The following is a 16510-nucleotide window of genomic DNA, read 5'->3' as shown; positions in this document are numbered from 1 at the left end:
ATGGAGGACGGTCTGCTGGAGATGATGACCAAGGACGGCGGCGACATGCCTGCGCCCCTGGAGGTGTCCACCGTTCCGGCCGTGGGGGACGTGATCTCCGGGGAGTACAACGGCGGCATGAAGGAGCTGATGGAACACCTGAAGGCCCAGCTGCAGGCCCTGTTTGAGGACGTGAGGGCCATGCGAGGGGCCCTGGACGAGCAGGCCTCGCACATCCAGGTGCTCTCGGACGACGTGTGCGCCAACCAACGGGCCATCGTCTCCATGTGCCAGATTATGACCACCGCGCCCCGCCAGGGCGCCTTGGGTGTGGTCGGTGGCAAAGGGAGCTTTCCCGATGCCCCCCAAGAACCGGAGAGCCCTCCACCTGGGATTGGGGACACCAGCTTGCTGGATCACGATCCGGAGGACGAGGAGGACGAAGATGAATTGGAGGAGAAAGAGATGCCCAGCCTCCCCACACCCACGAGTCGCTGTGAGCGCTCGGAGAGCCCCTGTGCTGATCTCCTCGGGGAGGACGGGCCACTTGTGGAACCCCTCGATCTGCCTGACATTACGCTGCTGCAGCTGGAGGGTGAGGCGTGTCTGTGAGGGGACTCCTTGGCGGGCTGGGTGGATGGATGAGGGGCGGGGGGGGGGGGGGGACCACTAACTTCCACGGCTGGCTTTGGGTTTCTGAGTATTGACCGCTGCCAGGGGACTGAACCGCGAGGTGTGTAGCCTGCGCCCGTCCTAACAGCTGCGCCTCTGAGGCAGGTGTGGAGAAAAGACTCCCTCGGGAAGGATTTGTAGAAGAAAGACTTTGGGAGCCTCGAGATTTCTATTTTTGCCCAACCTAGCGTCATAACCAACTGCGGAAAAGGTGAGATTCCGGGAGAGAAAAGTACGCACCTCCGGACTCCTGATCGGAAACCCTGCCCTGCCCTTTCCCCTTCCCCCAGGCAACCGGAGAACCCCGGAATTATGTAAATAAAATTAAGCTTTTTTTTTTTTTTTTTTTCTACTCTGAAAAGGACTTATCTAGGACTATGGGGGAGGAGGGGCAAATGACCTCTTAACGATGTACCTAGAAAATAAAGGAATCTGGGGGGTAATTCTGTTCCGGCAACAGGAAACGAACCCTTTTGCTGAAATCCAAGATATTCAGAACTCTGCAGAAACCTCTCCCCCCCTCCTCACCCCCCCCCCCCCCCCCAGATCTCTGCGGCTTGCTGATTGGTAAAGGAAGCATGAGGAGGGAACTGGCAGCCCTAAGAATCTGAGTGAATGAGGTTCCTTGGGCCCCTGGGCTGGGAGGAGCTGGCTTTGAATGTGCATGAAGATATAATAGATCAACCTCTAGGATTTTTGCATGCAGAGCCGATCCTCCCTCGTCACTGACTTCATCTGGGATTGCTTTTCTACTGGCTGGGACTTAGAGAACAAAGAGCCCAGTTCACGGGACACAGGAAAGAGACTTAGGGGTGGGTGGGTGTACACTCAGCAACAGCCCAGATTTAGGGGACATTTGTGGGACTGGGGAGGGAGGGCAGGGCTACAGCCAAAAACTCTCTTCTGGCTACACCTGCTTAACTTCAGTTCCTTTCCTTTCTGACTCGCTGCCTCTCGATGTTGCCTCCATAAATGTCTTGTATGTGCTTCTGTGTGTCCACTTGTGCAATAGTGTGTGAGCCCTGAGGGGCAGGGCTGGTAGCTCTGGTGTTAGGTTCCAGGGGCTTCAGACCCTTCTGTGAGCCCCAGGTGATCATGGCGCTTGCCCTTTCTCTCTCCCCTTGTGTTCCCCTCCCCAATCAGGGCATGGAGCATGCTGCTGTCCTGAGTTTCCTTAGCTAATGTGCCTCTCTCCTATCTTTCTGAAGTGGTGACTTTGTGTGCCCGTTCCCCTCCTTGGTGTATTCCTTTTCAATGCTTTCCTTGGTGTGAACCTTAATAAAAAGGCGTCATCTCCCCTCCTTGCTGACTGGTGCTAAGGGGAATGTCAGGGTGGGATTTTTGGGCTCACTGCATGGACCAGGCTGAGTGTGTAATGAAGGGCCATGCCTTCCCTCCTCTCTCCTTGCCTCCAGTTTCAAGGAATTGGCTGTCCCTGTTTTGATTGGGACAGGCATTGCCACTGCTACCTGTTTCTTCTGCCCTGAATATGATCTCAAAGTGGACAGACAAAGGTGGGGGGGTATGTATTAAGATTCCCAAGCTAACAAGGAGTTTTTAGTAGCCACCACTCCACATGTGCATTGGACCTTTCCAATCAAGCATCTGGCCCCTGGGAGATAATTTCTGAATTGGAGTCCTGGAATGGCAGGTATGACACCTGTTATATAGAAGGAGTGAAGGGTGTGTGTGTGGGAGTGGGGGAGAGGGAGTGGGTATTATTCCGGAAGGATTGCCCAAGATCTCTGGGAATAGAATGACATATCACAAAGGAAAGCACAGTAACTGCCCAGGGGCCTCTAGTGGAGGATGCCTGTAAGGTATTCCCCCAGGAGTGTACACTGACATCAGCTCAAAGCTGCTCCTTTGGGCAATGGAGATTTCCCCAGATTGCTACAGATCAAAATCTAAGAGCAGAATAAGCAGGAGTGCTGCCTCTGTGTGTGTGTGTGTGTGTGTGTGTGTGTATGTGTGTGGGTGTGCGCGTGTGCGTGAGTACACACGCATCTTTGAAAACTTGCTCATGCTTTTTGCAGAGAGGCACCGATCTTCGTCTCTCAGTTCCAACACAGAATCGATTTTATGGGTTGTATAAAATGGGGATACAAAAGTCGTAAGGGAGAAAAATGTTTAACACCTAGAAAAAAAATTGTACTTATGAAGCAACTGTGCAAATGTTAGGTTTCCTTAGAGTATTCTTGGGGGTAGGTGAAAGTGGTCACTGACACTTCTGGGAAAATAAAACCTCCCAGGGAAGGTTCCAGAAACTCTCTTTTAAATATAACCCTATCAAGTACTCGTTAGTAAAGAATTAAGGATGGAGAATGATGAGATTCCCAAGCTAGCATGGGTCTTTTCATCTTAAAGGTCCTATAGCTATGACTGTGTGACTATATGTCACATAGCTAGAGGTCTTGGGGACCAGCTCTGTATGCACAGGATGCTACAGAAGGCCTTGAGTTATGCAGTGGCTGCGAAATGTGTGCCAGGGCCCTAGGGAGGGTAGCTAGAATATGTAAGTAGGCAAGTGTCCCTGAGGACTGGGAGATTGCTGTCACAGTTCTAGATTTCAGCACTCATTACCAGCTGTCGGCATCATTGATTAAGCATTGTATCCAATTTTATGCCCCAAGAATCCTAGGAAGTGGGTATTAATATTATTATTTTTACATAACCATTCAAAACCAGACTGATTTGTTCAAGGTCACAGACTGCTACTGGGCAGAATCAGGACTTATACCTTAGTCTGATTGAAAGAACCCTGGATGGGAACACTCTTGCTAATTGCTCTTATTGAAACATTCAGAGAACCCCATTTCCTCAAAGACCCTAAAAGAATCCTGAAAATAAAAAGGAAATCATCTTTAGCCACTTTATGTCTTCTCAATTGGAACAGGAAATTTCAATTTCAGTTTAGATTAGTGATTCTTATGAGACTCTAGTGTGTGACAATATACAAACAGAATCAAGATGATGGTGGGCTAAACATGCTGTTTGATTGGGGACAGCCGATGTTGCCGGGTATGTATTCCCCGACACAGTTCCATGTGCTGGTGCCTTCCCATTCCCTGGAGCTCAGGTCACCATTTCCTGACATAGCTTAGCCATTTTGACTCTTTACAAAGTTCTTGTTGGGTCCTTTAACCCTTGACCACACTTTAGTTCCTCTTTCTTATACACACTGTTCCAAAATACATCCTCATTCCCTTAGGGCCTTCTAGAAATTCTCTACTAGCTATTTTCTTTCTACAAGTCTTTTTATTTTTTGTAAATCTCCCTAGAGAAACGGATTCTTCAGCCTCTATAGTCACCTGCACCCAGAGCCCCTCACAGAGATAGAGCACATGTTGGTTCTCCCACATCATCTGTTCTCCTGAACTCCCACAAATGTCAGGTTTCTTCTATGGAAAGTTCTAGATAAGTGAGTTTTAGCTGGACCTTCTAATCACACTGATTTATGGCTAGAGGTCACAACTGAACCTCAGGGAGGCTTACTTCTTGAAATCAAATGCAAAGCATTTACATTTTCTGGTCAGAAGGGCCATAGTTTCAACTTAATCCTTAAAACACAGGAATTAGAGCTGGGCCATGGGTAACTAATCCCCATTATCCCAGCTATTCAGGAGGCTGAGACCTGAGGGTTGAGGTTTAAAGCCAGCTCAAGGCAGACAAGTCCTTGAGACACTCTTATCTCTAGTTACCACACACACACACGCGCGTGCACACATACACACAGCTGGAAGTGAAGCTGTGGATCAAATATTAAAGCACCAGCCTTGAACGAGCAAAGCTAAGGGATATCCCAGGTCCTGAGTTCAAGCCCAAGTACAGGCAATATAAATAACAAAAAATAACAAGAAATAACCTGCTTGCACCTGGTACTCCTAGCATTCCTCCCTCCTACAACCCCTAGAGTATTCCCCACTCTAAACTGCAATCTTCATCTAAATCTGATCACTTGCCATCTGGTCAACCAACTCAAGCTTTATTGACATTCATCACACTTCCCAACGCTTCTGAGTCTGGTAGTCCTTGATGTTTGCCAGAGCACCATTGCTGATGTACAAGAAGTAAGCAAATGGATCCCTTCATGGCTCTGTGCTGTCCTTTATGTCTGGGCCCAACACCACACTGCATATCTCATCACAACTGAGTTTGGGGCACTCAGATCTCTAGCTGGCTTTTAAGGCCTCTCTCAGGGGGTAAGCTTCATTTCAGTGCAAAACCACACACACCTTTACAGCACTAAGGTACAACATTAGCTTGCTAACATCTACTCTTAGAAAATTAGTTACTTCCCTAAAGTGCATACCAGCCTCCAGCAAGAACATGCAGTTTTATATGATCTTCAACATCATCACAGATTATGGTTGCTGCTTGATAGGTATAATGACATGAGTCACCTAAAAGCTTTCCAGAAATAAGCATCATTTCTTCCCCACATGTACTCGTGTATATTTTTTGCAAGACATAAAATGCTTTGCTTTTAAAAGGCAACTTTTCGTAAGCATCTTTCCTCACCTATGTGCTTAGAATAGAAATGTCAGCCAAGATGTTCTGAGATGATAGAAATAACAAAGGACTTATCCTTCCAATTTTTAATTGTAGCCATCATCCCCCCCTCCCCCTTCACTTCTAGACTGTCCCCAGGAGGTGAATTCCCTCAGGGGGGAAAAAAATAGCTTTTCTGCTTGGAAGCACTGTGCTTAGAGAAGGAATCCTACTCTGTAAATAATGCTGTAATGGTGCCACCTGTCGAGAGAAAGAGACATTACAAGTGAATTTATGACTCCAGCTAGCACTACCGAAAACCTCCTAAAGGCCTGGCTTTCTGCCAAATGGTGGGTGGCAAGGAGAGATGAAGAAGCTGAATAAATAGAATGCAGTGACTCCACACTGGAATCCCTTCCCGCCTCGCCCACATATCTCTAGTCCAAAACTTAACCAGATCTCTGAAAATTCATGCTCAGCAATCTGCTCCATGTCTCCAGGGCTTCTTAAGTATAAAATCGGATGTGTGGGTGACTAGGTCGGGGGGAAGCAAAGGTCTTCCCATTTTCCACTCATCTATCTAGGTTCTCAAATACATTTTCTAGACCAAGTCAGGAGCACATTTCATCCAAGCAAGAGTTGGAAATGATTCCTAAAGATGGTCCCAACTCCTTTTAATCCCTAAATGAGGGGTTTGAATGGGTCATTCTGACCCAATCCTAGTTTCCCCCAAATGCAGGCAAACACAAATCCCTCCTCCAGGAAAAGGTGTGGGTGTAGGCACCCACACTACTGGCCCCTTAACCTCCTCCCTATGTGCTGTTCTTCTTTTTTTATTTTTTAAATTTATTTTTGTCAGTTGTGGAGCTTGAACCCAGGGCCTGGGCACTGTCCTTCAGCTGTTTGCTCAAGGTTAGCGCTCAACCACTTTGAGCCACAGAGCCACTTCCAGATTTTAAGTGGTTAATTGGAGATAAGAATCTCACGGAGACTTTTCTGCCCAGCCTCACTTTGAGCCACAATCCTCAGATCTCAGCCTCCTAAGTAGCAAGTAGCTAGGATTACAGGCACAAGCCATCGGCAACTGGCTCCTTTCTTTTATGCTATCTATGAGTGAGAAATCCTCCAAAAGAAAGTAAGCAAATCTTTTTGGCTATACCTTTATGCTTTCTTTTGGTCGGTCGTGGGGCTTGAACTGTGGGCTTGGGTGCTGTCCCTCAGCTCTTCAGCTCAAGGCTAGTGCTCTACCACTTGAGCCACAGTACCACTTCTGGTTTTCTGGTGGTTTATTGGAGATAAGAATCTCATGCAGTTTCCTGCCCTGGGTGGCTTTGAACCCTGATACTCAGATGTCAGCCTCCTGAGTAGCTAAGATTATAGACATGAGCCAGTGGTACCTGGCTTCCTTTATGCTTTTAATTCTAGGAATGTAGTAAATAATTTCTATCAATTAAAAAATTGTATGTATGTGTGTGTGCACACGCGTGTGCACGCGCGCATATGTGCACACAGGTGTATGTGGTGGTACTGGGGTTTGAACTCAGATCCTGGGCACTATCTTAATTTTTTCACTCAAGGCTGGCATTTTATCACTTGAGTCACACCTCCACTTCTGGCTGTCTAATTGGAATAAGAATCTCACAGACTTTCCCTCCCCAGCTGGCTTTGAATCATGGTCCTCAGACCTCAGCCTCCTGAGTAGCTAGGATTGCAGGCATGAACACCCAGATCAAGTTCCATTCTTAAAGTTTTTATACTTGCTTGGACATAGCACTTTAAAAGATCACTGTTAGGTACACATATCACTAAAAGTCATTATGGTATTATAATTTCTTCACCTTGAGTTTGACCCTTCTGAATCACTTTCTGATTTTGAGTTGCCTGTACTTTTCCATCTCTTCTCTAGGCCATGTTGACTATGAAGTGCAGTGAAGCAGCACTTCTTACAGAGAAGGAAAAAGTTATTTCTGAAATTCCTCCAGGCCACAATACTGGTCTATACTGCTGGCACTTTAAAAAGAAATCTTACCAGAAAGAGCTCAGTGAAGCTGACAATAAATAGGACTAATATTCCTTTAAGGACCCTGTGATGTTGATTAATTGAAATATTTAGGGACTGTAGATTCCCAGATGGACCCACTTGGAATAACTGCTAGGTTCAGGCAAGTGTTGGTTTGTGTTAGCTGCTTGGCCACCAGTAATTACAAGTTGTCATTTCAGAAATAAAGATAAAAATGGACAATTGCAAAATGTATAGCCACAAATTAAAATAACATGATAGGGGCCCTTGGGCAGGTGGCTCATGCCTGTAATCCTAGCTATTCAGGAGGTTGAGATCTGAAGATTGTGCTTTGAAGCCAGTTGGGACCAGAATGTTCAGGAGACTCTTATTTCCAATTACCTAGTAAAAAGCAAGAAACAGGTATGGCTCTCAAGTGGTAGAGCTCTATCCTTTGGATAGAAAAGTTCAGGGACAACACTCAAGCCCCAAGTTCAAGCCCCAGGATTGGCACAAAGCCTCATGTAAAATGGTAGTCAATAAAGCAGAGTCCACAAAGCCATAGCCCTTTAAGGAGCTCTCAGTCTACTGGTTAGCAAATAATATGTTCTTGAATTGGAACAAAGTGTTTTTCAGAGACTGAAAACATGTTCCGTGAGCATTGCCAACTAACTTAAGTATTTACAAAATGGGCCTTGTGTATGTGTGTGTGTGTGTGTGTGTGTGTGTGTGTGTGTGTGTGTGTGTGTGTGAAAGAGAGAGACAGAGTAGGAATGTGTGTAGATAGAACAAGGTAAAATAGAAATGAAAGTTAAAAAAAAGATGAGTCATACAAATACACAATTTTTTTTTTTTGGGTCCGGTCATGGGGCCTGAACTCTGGGCGTGGGTGCTGTCCCTCAGCTCTTCAGCTCAAGGCTAGAGCTCTACCACTTGAGCCAGAGCTCCACTTCCGGCTTTTTTCTTTTTGCTTATGTAGTGCTGAGGAATCGAACCCAGGGCCTCATGCATGCAAGGCAAGCGCTCTACCACTGAGCCACCTTCCCAGCCCCCAAATACACAATTTTATACTAAAGAGAATGTCCAGTATGAAGTGGAAGAAAAGCAGTAGCAGAGGCAGCTACTTACTTTGAAGAAAGTAAGTACCAACTAACAGACACTTTCCCTCCCCTCAAAACTAACTATACATGGCATCGAAAACATCTAAACCAAATATGGGTAAGAAAAACATGGATTTGAGGGTTTTGTACAATGAGGAAAATAAAATTACACAGAAACACTGTAGGACAGGATTCATTCCTAAAATTGGGAAATCACAAGGAATCCAGTATCAGAGCAACTAATAGATGAAGTTGAAATGAAAAGGTTCCATTTTAGAGCTTGGAAATAGAGAAATGGGTGAAAAGCCCCAGGGGACAGGAATTCAAATTTTAAGTTAAGAGCTTGCCATAATCCTCACAGAGAAAGCATTATATATATTATATACCCAACCTCCAGTTCCTGCTTCTTTCTGATCTGTCTTTGGTGCTGATAGGCCAAAACTCAAGAGGAAACAGAGCAAAAGGAGCTTACTGTCCACACAAGTCAGCCTTCCAAGCCCATAGCTGGGTGAATTAGGATGGGAGACATGTGAAAGAGGTGAAGAGAAGATAGGTAGGTTTTCAGATTGGAAAAATGAAAGCAAATATTACAATTATATTGGAATCCCCTAAAGATGAGATTTTTAAAAAGTGTTCCTAGAGGTTCTAAACATATTAATTGTCCTGTCTTGAATAAGCCATATTTCTAGATGTTAAACTGAGTATTTCAGAGGAAGCCACTAACATGATTCAGAGGCCTCTTTGAGGACGGAGCAGAGAGCCCAGGCTCTGGATATTCCTCTCCACGGCTTGGCTTTTAATTGGTTAATACATCAGGATCTGCTTGAGTTCACCGAAGAAATAACATCAGAGCGCCATATCTGGTCAGGTACTGTGACAGTGCTTAAAAAAAAATCCCACTGAGTGGAGGGAGACAACAATAAACGGATTCCAAGCGAGTGAAGAGGACACCGCAATAGGAGAAGGCACAGATGACTGTGGAAACGCAAAAAAAACAAATCTAGAAAGGGATAGGGCGCTGAGGGAGGATTCCTGGAGTGGTTATGGGGAATGAGGCGGTGAGACAGTTTAGAGGACACTGCAGGTGCACCAGCAGGAAGAGGAGCTCCATATTCAACAATTCTCTAAAAAAATGGGGCAACCTCTCGGAAAGGACGAGGCCTGGGTAGCGCGGATTGGACAGCCCGAGATGATTGGCACGAGTCTCTGCTCCAGCCCGCCTCTGGTCTGGCTCCGCCCACACCGTCCACCCTCCTCCGCCAAAGGGGCGGGACATCTCCGTAAGTCCACGCAGCTGGCAGGGTATCCCAAGCTCCCCGAGTCCGCATCGCCAGCTGCCGGGGAACCGCTGCAGCCGCAATAACTTCTCAAAATAGATCGTGTCTCCCAGAGGTAGACAAATGAGCTCACCACCACTCCCTCCCCGCCCGGCGCGCGGAGGGGGGCGGGGGCAGGGAGGGCTGTTGAGGAGAAGACATTCATTGGTTGCCACAGCGTCCGAGAGGCTGATTGGCTACCGTCGCTCAGCGCGGGCCACGCCCACCGCCTCTCCCGGCTCTAATTGGGTTAGGGTTGCCACAGCCTCGTGGGCAATGGCGCAGCCGGCTTGGTAGTGTGTGTGTGACCTGGTCAGCTCCAGGCTAGGATTTCTGGGCACCCTCTCTACCTGGAGCAGGACGACCATAGCGATGGATCTTGGCTGCGCGTTTTGTGGCTTTTGTCTGAAAATGCACGGGGACTGGGAAGGGACGTGGGTTTTTCTGGGTGGCGTCTCGGGATTGCGTTTTTTTGTGTTGAGGGGGGGTGGGAGGGGAGGGAGGGCTCTTTGTGTCCTATCGAGGACCAATCTGCGGCCCTGGGTGGGGAGGGCGCCGCCGGGGTGCGCGTCTGTCTGTCCTCACCATGCCTGGAAGAGAAAGCTGACAGTTCTAGGTCACCTGCCTCCTGCGTTACCGGCCCCAACTTATGTCTTCCAATGCGAGTTGATCCTATTGGGAATCGGGCAATTCCTCTCGCATGGGATCTTACTGATCATTAGCACCCAATACTCTCCCTTATTTTCCAGTCTAATATAATGTCACCTCCTTGATACAAAGCTGGCCCCATTCTTCCAGACCTCCTTAGAAGGAGTCTGACTTAGCACCACAAAGATAGCATCTTATGCAGTGTGATGTTGAGCAAGTACCTTTACTGTATTTTTATGAACCTGCTTTTGCCTCTGCAAATAGGCAAGTATCTCATAATGATTTATAAGGATTAAATGTAAAACTCTAGGACATAATACTCTTAAAAAATATTAGCTGTGGAAATGGAGCTGTGGCTCAAGTAATAGAATGCCAGCTTCAGACAAGCTAAAAGACAACATTCAGGCCTTGAGCTCATCCCCAGTCCTGGCAGGAAAAGAAGAAAAAAAGAAAAAAAAGGAAGAAAGAAAAGAACATTAAAGGCATGGTAGAAAAAAAGAGAAAGCAATAATTTTAGCCAGACATTGGTGACTCAGGCTTATAATCCTAGCTATTCAGGACACTTGAGATCTGAGGGTAGTGGTAGCCATCTAGGACAAGAAAGTCTGTAAGATGCTTATGTCCAATTAACCACCACAATGCTGGAAGTGGAGCTGTAGCTCAAGTGGTAAAGCACTGGCATTGAGAGGAAAACCTAAGGGACAATACCCAGATACTGAGTTCAAGCCCCAGAACTAGCACCCACACACACACACACAATATTGGCTGGTTTTGTTACTGTTTTTTTTTTTTTGCTCAAGACTAGTTCTCTGTTACTAGAATCATAGCTCTACTTTTGGCTTTTTTATGGTTAATTTGAGATAAGAGTCTCAGGGACTTAACTGCCCAGGCTGTCTTTGTACTGTGATCCTCAGATCTCAACCTCCTAAGTACTTAGGATCACAGGCATTAGCCATTGGTGCCCGGCTTCTCTGATTTTTCTTAATGTCAACATGGTTCTTGTTTTCTTCTTTACCTACTTTCTCTCATATAGGAGTTGGGCAGATGCAGCCAGATCTAGCAAAGGAGAGTAGAATATAAATTAAAAAAACAGGCTAACATATGTAAAGAGAAAAAAGATTATTTCTAAATATACATATATATCAGGCTGCAGAATAACAAGGAAAAATATAATACAAATGAAAAAGTTAATGCGCTTATTTATTGAATCTTAATGTGAGAACTTAAAGGAAAAATTCCAGGAATGTCTCAGATTTGCTTAAGGAAGGGGAAGGGGAAAACAGCTTAAAAAGCAGTGAAAGAGATGAGCCTCAGACAATAGGAATTTCCGCTTTAAGTTCCAAGAAAAAAAATTTCCTTTAGCCTTTGGGTACTGGAGAATTATTTCAGTACACTGCTGAGGAAGAGGAAGACTTCCTCATTTCCAGAGTTGAGCTTCTTCTGGAATGGCCTAACTGCTGGCCAGGCCAGTTCTCTTGAGGGCTCTCCCCATGGCCCCCTTCATTTCCTTGTTGCGGAAACTATAGATGATGGGGTTGCACATAGGGGTGACCATGGTGTAGAGGAGGGAGAAAGGTTTGTCTTTGTCAGGCCCATGAGTGCTGCGGGGATTCATGTAAGAGAACATAGCTGAAGTGTAGAAAAAGATGACTACGGTCAGGTGGGAGGCACAGGTGGAGAAGGTCTTTCCCCGACCTGAGGAGGAGGCTTTGCTGAGGATGGAGGCTAGGATGCGGGCATAGGAGGTGACAATGAGCACCATGGGGCTCAGCAGCACCACGGTGGCATCAGCAAAGATCATCTTCATGCTGAACTGGACGTCCCCACAGGAGAGGGCGATCACTATGGGGGCCTCACAGAAGAAGTTCTCAACGTGGTTGTCTCTGCAGAAGGGATTCCGGAATGACATGTACTCCAGAAAGATGCCATTGATCATCCCAAAGATCCAGCAAGTACTCACCAGGCTGACACAAACCTGCCGTCTCATGATCTGGGCATAGTTGAGTGGGTGGCAGATAGCAACATAACGATCATAGGCCATGAAGGCCAAGAGGATGCACTCCGCCACACCCACAAAGAAGACCAAATACATCTGGGTCATGCAGGAGACAAAAGAGACAGTGTGGTTCTTAGTCAGCAGGTGGACCAGCATCTGTGGGATGGTGGTGGTGATGAAGCAGACATCCAGCAAAGACAGGTGGCCAAGGAAGAAGTACATGGGGCTGTTGAGCCTGGGGTCTGTCCAGGTGATGAAGATGATGAGGCTGTTCATGGCCATGGCGAGGCTGTAGAAGAATAGGAAGATGGTGAAGAGGAATGTCCGTGTGGAAGGGGAGCTCTTCTCAAAGCCCACAAGGATGAACTCTGTGACTGTGCTGCTGTTGCTTGCATCCACACTATGGGGCCTGTTTGAAGATGGAGGATAGGAAAAGCACAGTTGAGATTATTGTAGGGTAATGCAAGGTATTCACTTGTGTCCTGAAAACCAAGTATAAAACTGGGTTGATGAGTTGGGACTTGGACAGCTCTAGTAGACTGGTGGTATAATGGATAGTGGAAAATGCCAGGCTCTGTAATTATCATCATGATATTGAACATTAAAGAGGAAGTGGCTACACTTTGTTTTGATCAGGTCCCCTGTGAAGTGTTGCCTCTGTTCCAATATTACAGAATTAGTCACTAACAGAATGTACTGAGGTGAAAAAATAAAGTAGACTTGCTTATGACCAGTGCTGAATGAAAAAGTTTTAAGGAATTAAGAAATGGAGTGTCGGGACTGGGAAGGTGGCTCAGTGGTAGAGAGCTTGCCTTGCATGCCTGAGGCCCTGGGTTCGATTCCTCAGCACCACATAAGCAAAAAGAAAAAAGCCGGATGTGGCACTGTGGCTCAAGTGGTGGAGCACTAGCCTTGAGCTGAAGAGCTGAGGGACAGCGCCCAGGCCCAGAGTTCAGACCCCACGACCGGACCCAAAAAAAAAAAAAAAAAGAAAGAAATGGAGTGCCTGAGGAAAGGAGATGGTGGGTATTACCATATGGAGACAGTATTTAGGATTCACTTCACGGCTCCTTGAAGGTGTTTTTCTAGGAGAAAAATAGATTCAGGTTTTCGTGCAGCTAATGTAATATCATGACTGGGTTCCATGTTCAGGGGAAATAAAAAATCAGTAACTCTTGGCATTGGACCTAGCTTGGGACTGATTTGCACCATCTGGATATACTCAGCAGACTGGTCCCTCTTAACCCACCTTTTCCCAGTCGTACTCTGCCTTCTGTTGCCAATGCTACATCAACTACTGTTCTGATTTGAGTCTGAAACGTCCACTCCATAGGTTTGTCTACTGAATTCATAGTCCCCCATAAAGTGTCCCTCTTTGGGCGAGTTCTGGAAACGTTAGGAGCTGGAGATTCGCTGAAGGGAGTAGATTCCTTGGTGCATGTCCTGGGGGAGTATATCTTCTCTTGGACCCTCTTTGTTTCTGCTTTCTGGTACCCATGGTTTGAGTAGCATGTGCTGCATTCTTTCACTACCATCATGTGCTGCCTCATCACAGGCCCAGAATTGATGGAGCTAACGTCCATGGAATGAAACCAGAGGCCCCAGTTAATGTTGCTGTTCTAAAGCTGTTTTGCTCAGGTATTTTTGTCTCAGTGATGGAAGCTCATAACACAGCCACTTAGGCTGTGAGGCTGGAGATGGGACCTTGTTGGGAGCTCTAACTTTCTTACCAGGAGATAATTTGGAACATATATTCCTTCGGATGGAAAACATCCAACTCTATCCATGAGAATGGTGTATCTCTGAACAGGGCACACATCTATCCTTTCTAGAATGAACTTTGATTGATCTCTTCCTCCTAGCAGTAAATCTTGTTTTTCTTCCATCTTCAGAGAATTAGCATTCATAGGGCTCATGCTCTGATCTTGTAGGAAGTCATCACATTCACACTAATGGCTCTTGCATTTTTCATCTCATTTTGAAGTAGGAGGTATCAGACCCTTAGATAGTTAATAAATGTTGAAATATATTCCTCTTTACCTGCCAGCTCTCTTTCACTACTTTCCATTTCTCGTCTATTCTCTTTTCTATACATTTTTACTCTGTCTTCAGTTAGTTGGTTTCTTTTCCTTTTTACCTACTTTGTGACTATTTTCTCTTCTCTCATCCTTTCTCATCTTTGGTGATGAGGACTCACTACTTATCTAAGTGTTATTGAATCCTCACTCACCTCCGTTTCCCATGTCTCTCAAGTTCTTGTGTTTTCTATCTGCATTTTAGTCATTGCCTACCATAAGGCCTGCCATTCCTTGAAGCTCTGGATTCCCTATTGGGGTGATTTCTTGGTAGGTCAATGGAGTACTTGGGCAGCAGTCTATTCCTACCATCTTCACTTTGGGATTTTTCTTATATCAAGGCATTCTTTTGAGGACCCAGAATGGGACAGGGGAAAACAAAAAGCATGGTTTAAGATGTACAGTCGAGTGGATACATGGAGACTGAAATCAAAGTATGGACAAGGTAAGTCTATGAGTTAAGACACCAGAGTAAACCAGGTGCCAGTGGCTCACACCTGTAATCCTAGCTACTCAAGGCTGAGATCTGAGGATCATGGTTCGAAGCCAGCATGGGTAGTCCCTTTGAGACTCTTATCTCCAATTAACCACTTAAAAACTGAAAGTGGCACTGTGGTAGAGTGCTAGACACAAGGAGGCTCAAGGACAGCACCCAGGACCTGAGTTCAAGCCCCACATTGGACAAAAAAAAAGACACCAGAGTAATATTGAACTTGTCCAAGAAAAAAAATTGAAGTTTAACCCAATAAGTCAGTAGGAGCTATTAGAGTTCACTGTGCTGGTAAGAATATTCTGTGATGCCCAATCTTGAGTGCCTTGCTATCTACCATTAGCCTCTATGCTAGTGAACATCCTAATACATAAAGCAGTATATCTGTTACCATCATCTACCTCATTCTGTTCTCTTTTGGTAATGATATTTGTCACTGAATCACCATAACAAGTAGTAGAGAAGATCTCATGGTATTTGAAGAAGAACTAGTCCAGGGAGGATGGTCTGAGCTGGTGGGCCCCTCTGGAAGAGAAGAGTATCTTGTGATTTAGTTATTCCTTTGCATCTCTGCTTAAATAACTACTGAATTACATGTATACAGGACTATATAGCATAGTTATGAAATATCACATACCACTTGTTAGCACATTGTATTCATATTTTGTCTTTTATAGTGTATAGTTTTACATATTCAAGCCTTTATAATTTTTATCTCTGAATACTTTTTGTGTGTGCTGATTCTAGGGCTTGAACTCAGGGCGTGGGTGCTGTCCCTGAGCTTTCTTACTCAAGACTAGTGCTCTACCCCTTGAGCCACAGCTCTACTTCAGGCTTCTTGCTGGTTAGTTAGAGATAAGAGTCTCATGGACTTGGCTGCCTGGGCTGGCTTGGACTACAGATCTTAGTCTTTTGAGTAGCTAGGATTACAGGCTTGAGCCTGGCACCCTACTTCCTAAAAATTTTTGACCTAAAAATTACATTCCCTTCCGTTACCTGAAGAAATTCCAGATAAGCATATATATTATTTCCAGACAAGCATATATTTTTATGTAACCAAAGAAAACTCTTGTCTTTGCAACTATTCCTGACAAAGAATCTCCTAAGAATGAATGTTAGAAATGATTGGATACAGCATCATCCCAAATGGGGAACAATCTGAAACCATGTCCTCTAAGGTCATGAGTGAGACAAGGGTTGTGTCCACCTTTATTCAATAAAGTGCCTGAGTTCGTTTTTTTTTTTTTTTTGGGGGTCTGGTCATGGGGCCTGAACTCTGGGCCTGGGTGCTGTCCCTCAGCTCTTCAGTTCAAGGCTAGCGCTCTACCACTTGAGCCACAGCGCCACTTCCGGCTTTTTCTGCTTATATGGTGCTAAGGAATCGAACCCAGGGCCTCATGCATGCAAGGCAAGTGCTCTACCACTGAGCCACCTTCCCAGCCCCGAGTGCCTGAGTTCTTATCCAGAGAAATAAGACTAGAGAAAGAAAGAAAGAAAAAGGGTGGAAATGGGAAAGGAAGACATCAAATTGTCCTTATGCTCCTATATTTAAAGGACCCTAAAGATTACACCGAAAAACTCTGAGACCTGATCAATACCTTCAGCCAAGCAGTAAGATACAAAATCAACAATAAAATAAATCAGCGTAACCATATACCAATAATAAACAAAATGAGTCCTAAAAATTCATTTAAAAGCACAAAGACCCCAAGCAGCCAAAGCAATTCTCAAGAAAAAGAGCAAT

At 45.5% G+C, this 16510-nt stretch overlaps 2 protein-coding genes across 2 annotated transcripts; one reads left to right on the top strand and one right to left on the bottom strand.

The window, feature by feature from the left end:
• Window positions 1-591, top strand: Ccdc184 (coiled-coil domain containing 184). The gene has a single exon (XM_042677755.1). The coding sequence runs from the start codon at window positions 1-3 to the stop codon at window positions 589-591; it is 591 nt and encodes a 196-aa protein (XP_042533689.1).
• Window positions 592-11655: 11064 nt separating this feature from the next.
• Window positions 11656-13553, bottom strand: LOC122106191 (olfactory receptor 10AD1-like). Its single transcript, XM_042677494.1, has 3 exons — window positions 13451-13553; window positions 13262-13286; window positions 11656-12610 (listed from the first exon to the last, which is right to left on the bottom strand). Exons 1-3 carry the CDS (start codon window positions 13551-13553, stop codon window positions 11656-11658), a joined length of 1083 nt encoding a protein of 360 aa, XP_042533428.1.
• Window positions 13554-16510: the final 2957 nt, after the last annotated feature.

Source organism: Dipodomys spectabilis, unplaced genomic scaffold, assembly GCF_019054845.1.
Source record: "Dipodomys spectabilis isolate Male_0828 unplaced genomic scaffold, ASM1905484v1 ptg000039l, whole genome shotgun sequence".
Taxonomy (NCBI): domain Eukaryota; kingdom Metazoa; phylum Chordata; class Mammalia; order Rodentia; family Heteromyidae; genus Dipodomys; species Dipodomys spectabilis.
The sequence above is the reverse complement of the archived record's forward strand: the minus strand, read 5'-3'. Positions and strand labels throughout refer to the sequence as shown.

Bases quoted from the DNA above. Each gene is read 5' to 3' on its own strand.
- Ccdc184 (XM_042677755.1), top strand. From the start codon at position 1: ATGGAGGACGGTCTGCTGGAGATGATGACCAAGGACGGCGGCGACATG.
- LOC122106191 (XM_042677494.1), bottom strand. From the start codon at position 13,553: ATGAATTCAGTAGACAAACCTATGGAGTGGACGTTTCAGACTCAAATC. The intron at 13,287-13,450 runs GTGGGTTAAGAG...TTTTTCTCCTAG, and splicing joins CAGAGTACGACTGGGAAAAG to AAAAACACCTTCAAGGAGCC. The intron at 12,611-13,261 runs GTGAATCCTAAA...ATCTTCAAACAG, and splicing joins CACCTTCAAGGAGCCGTGAA to GCCCCATAGTGTGGATGCAA.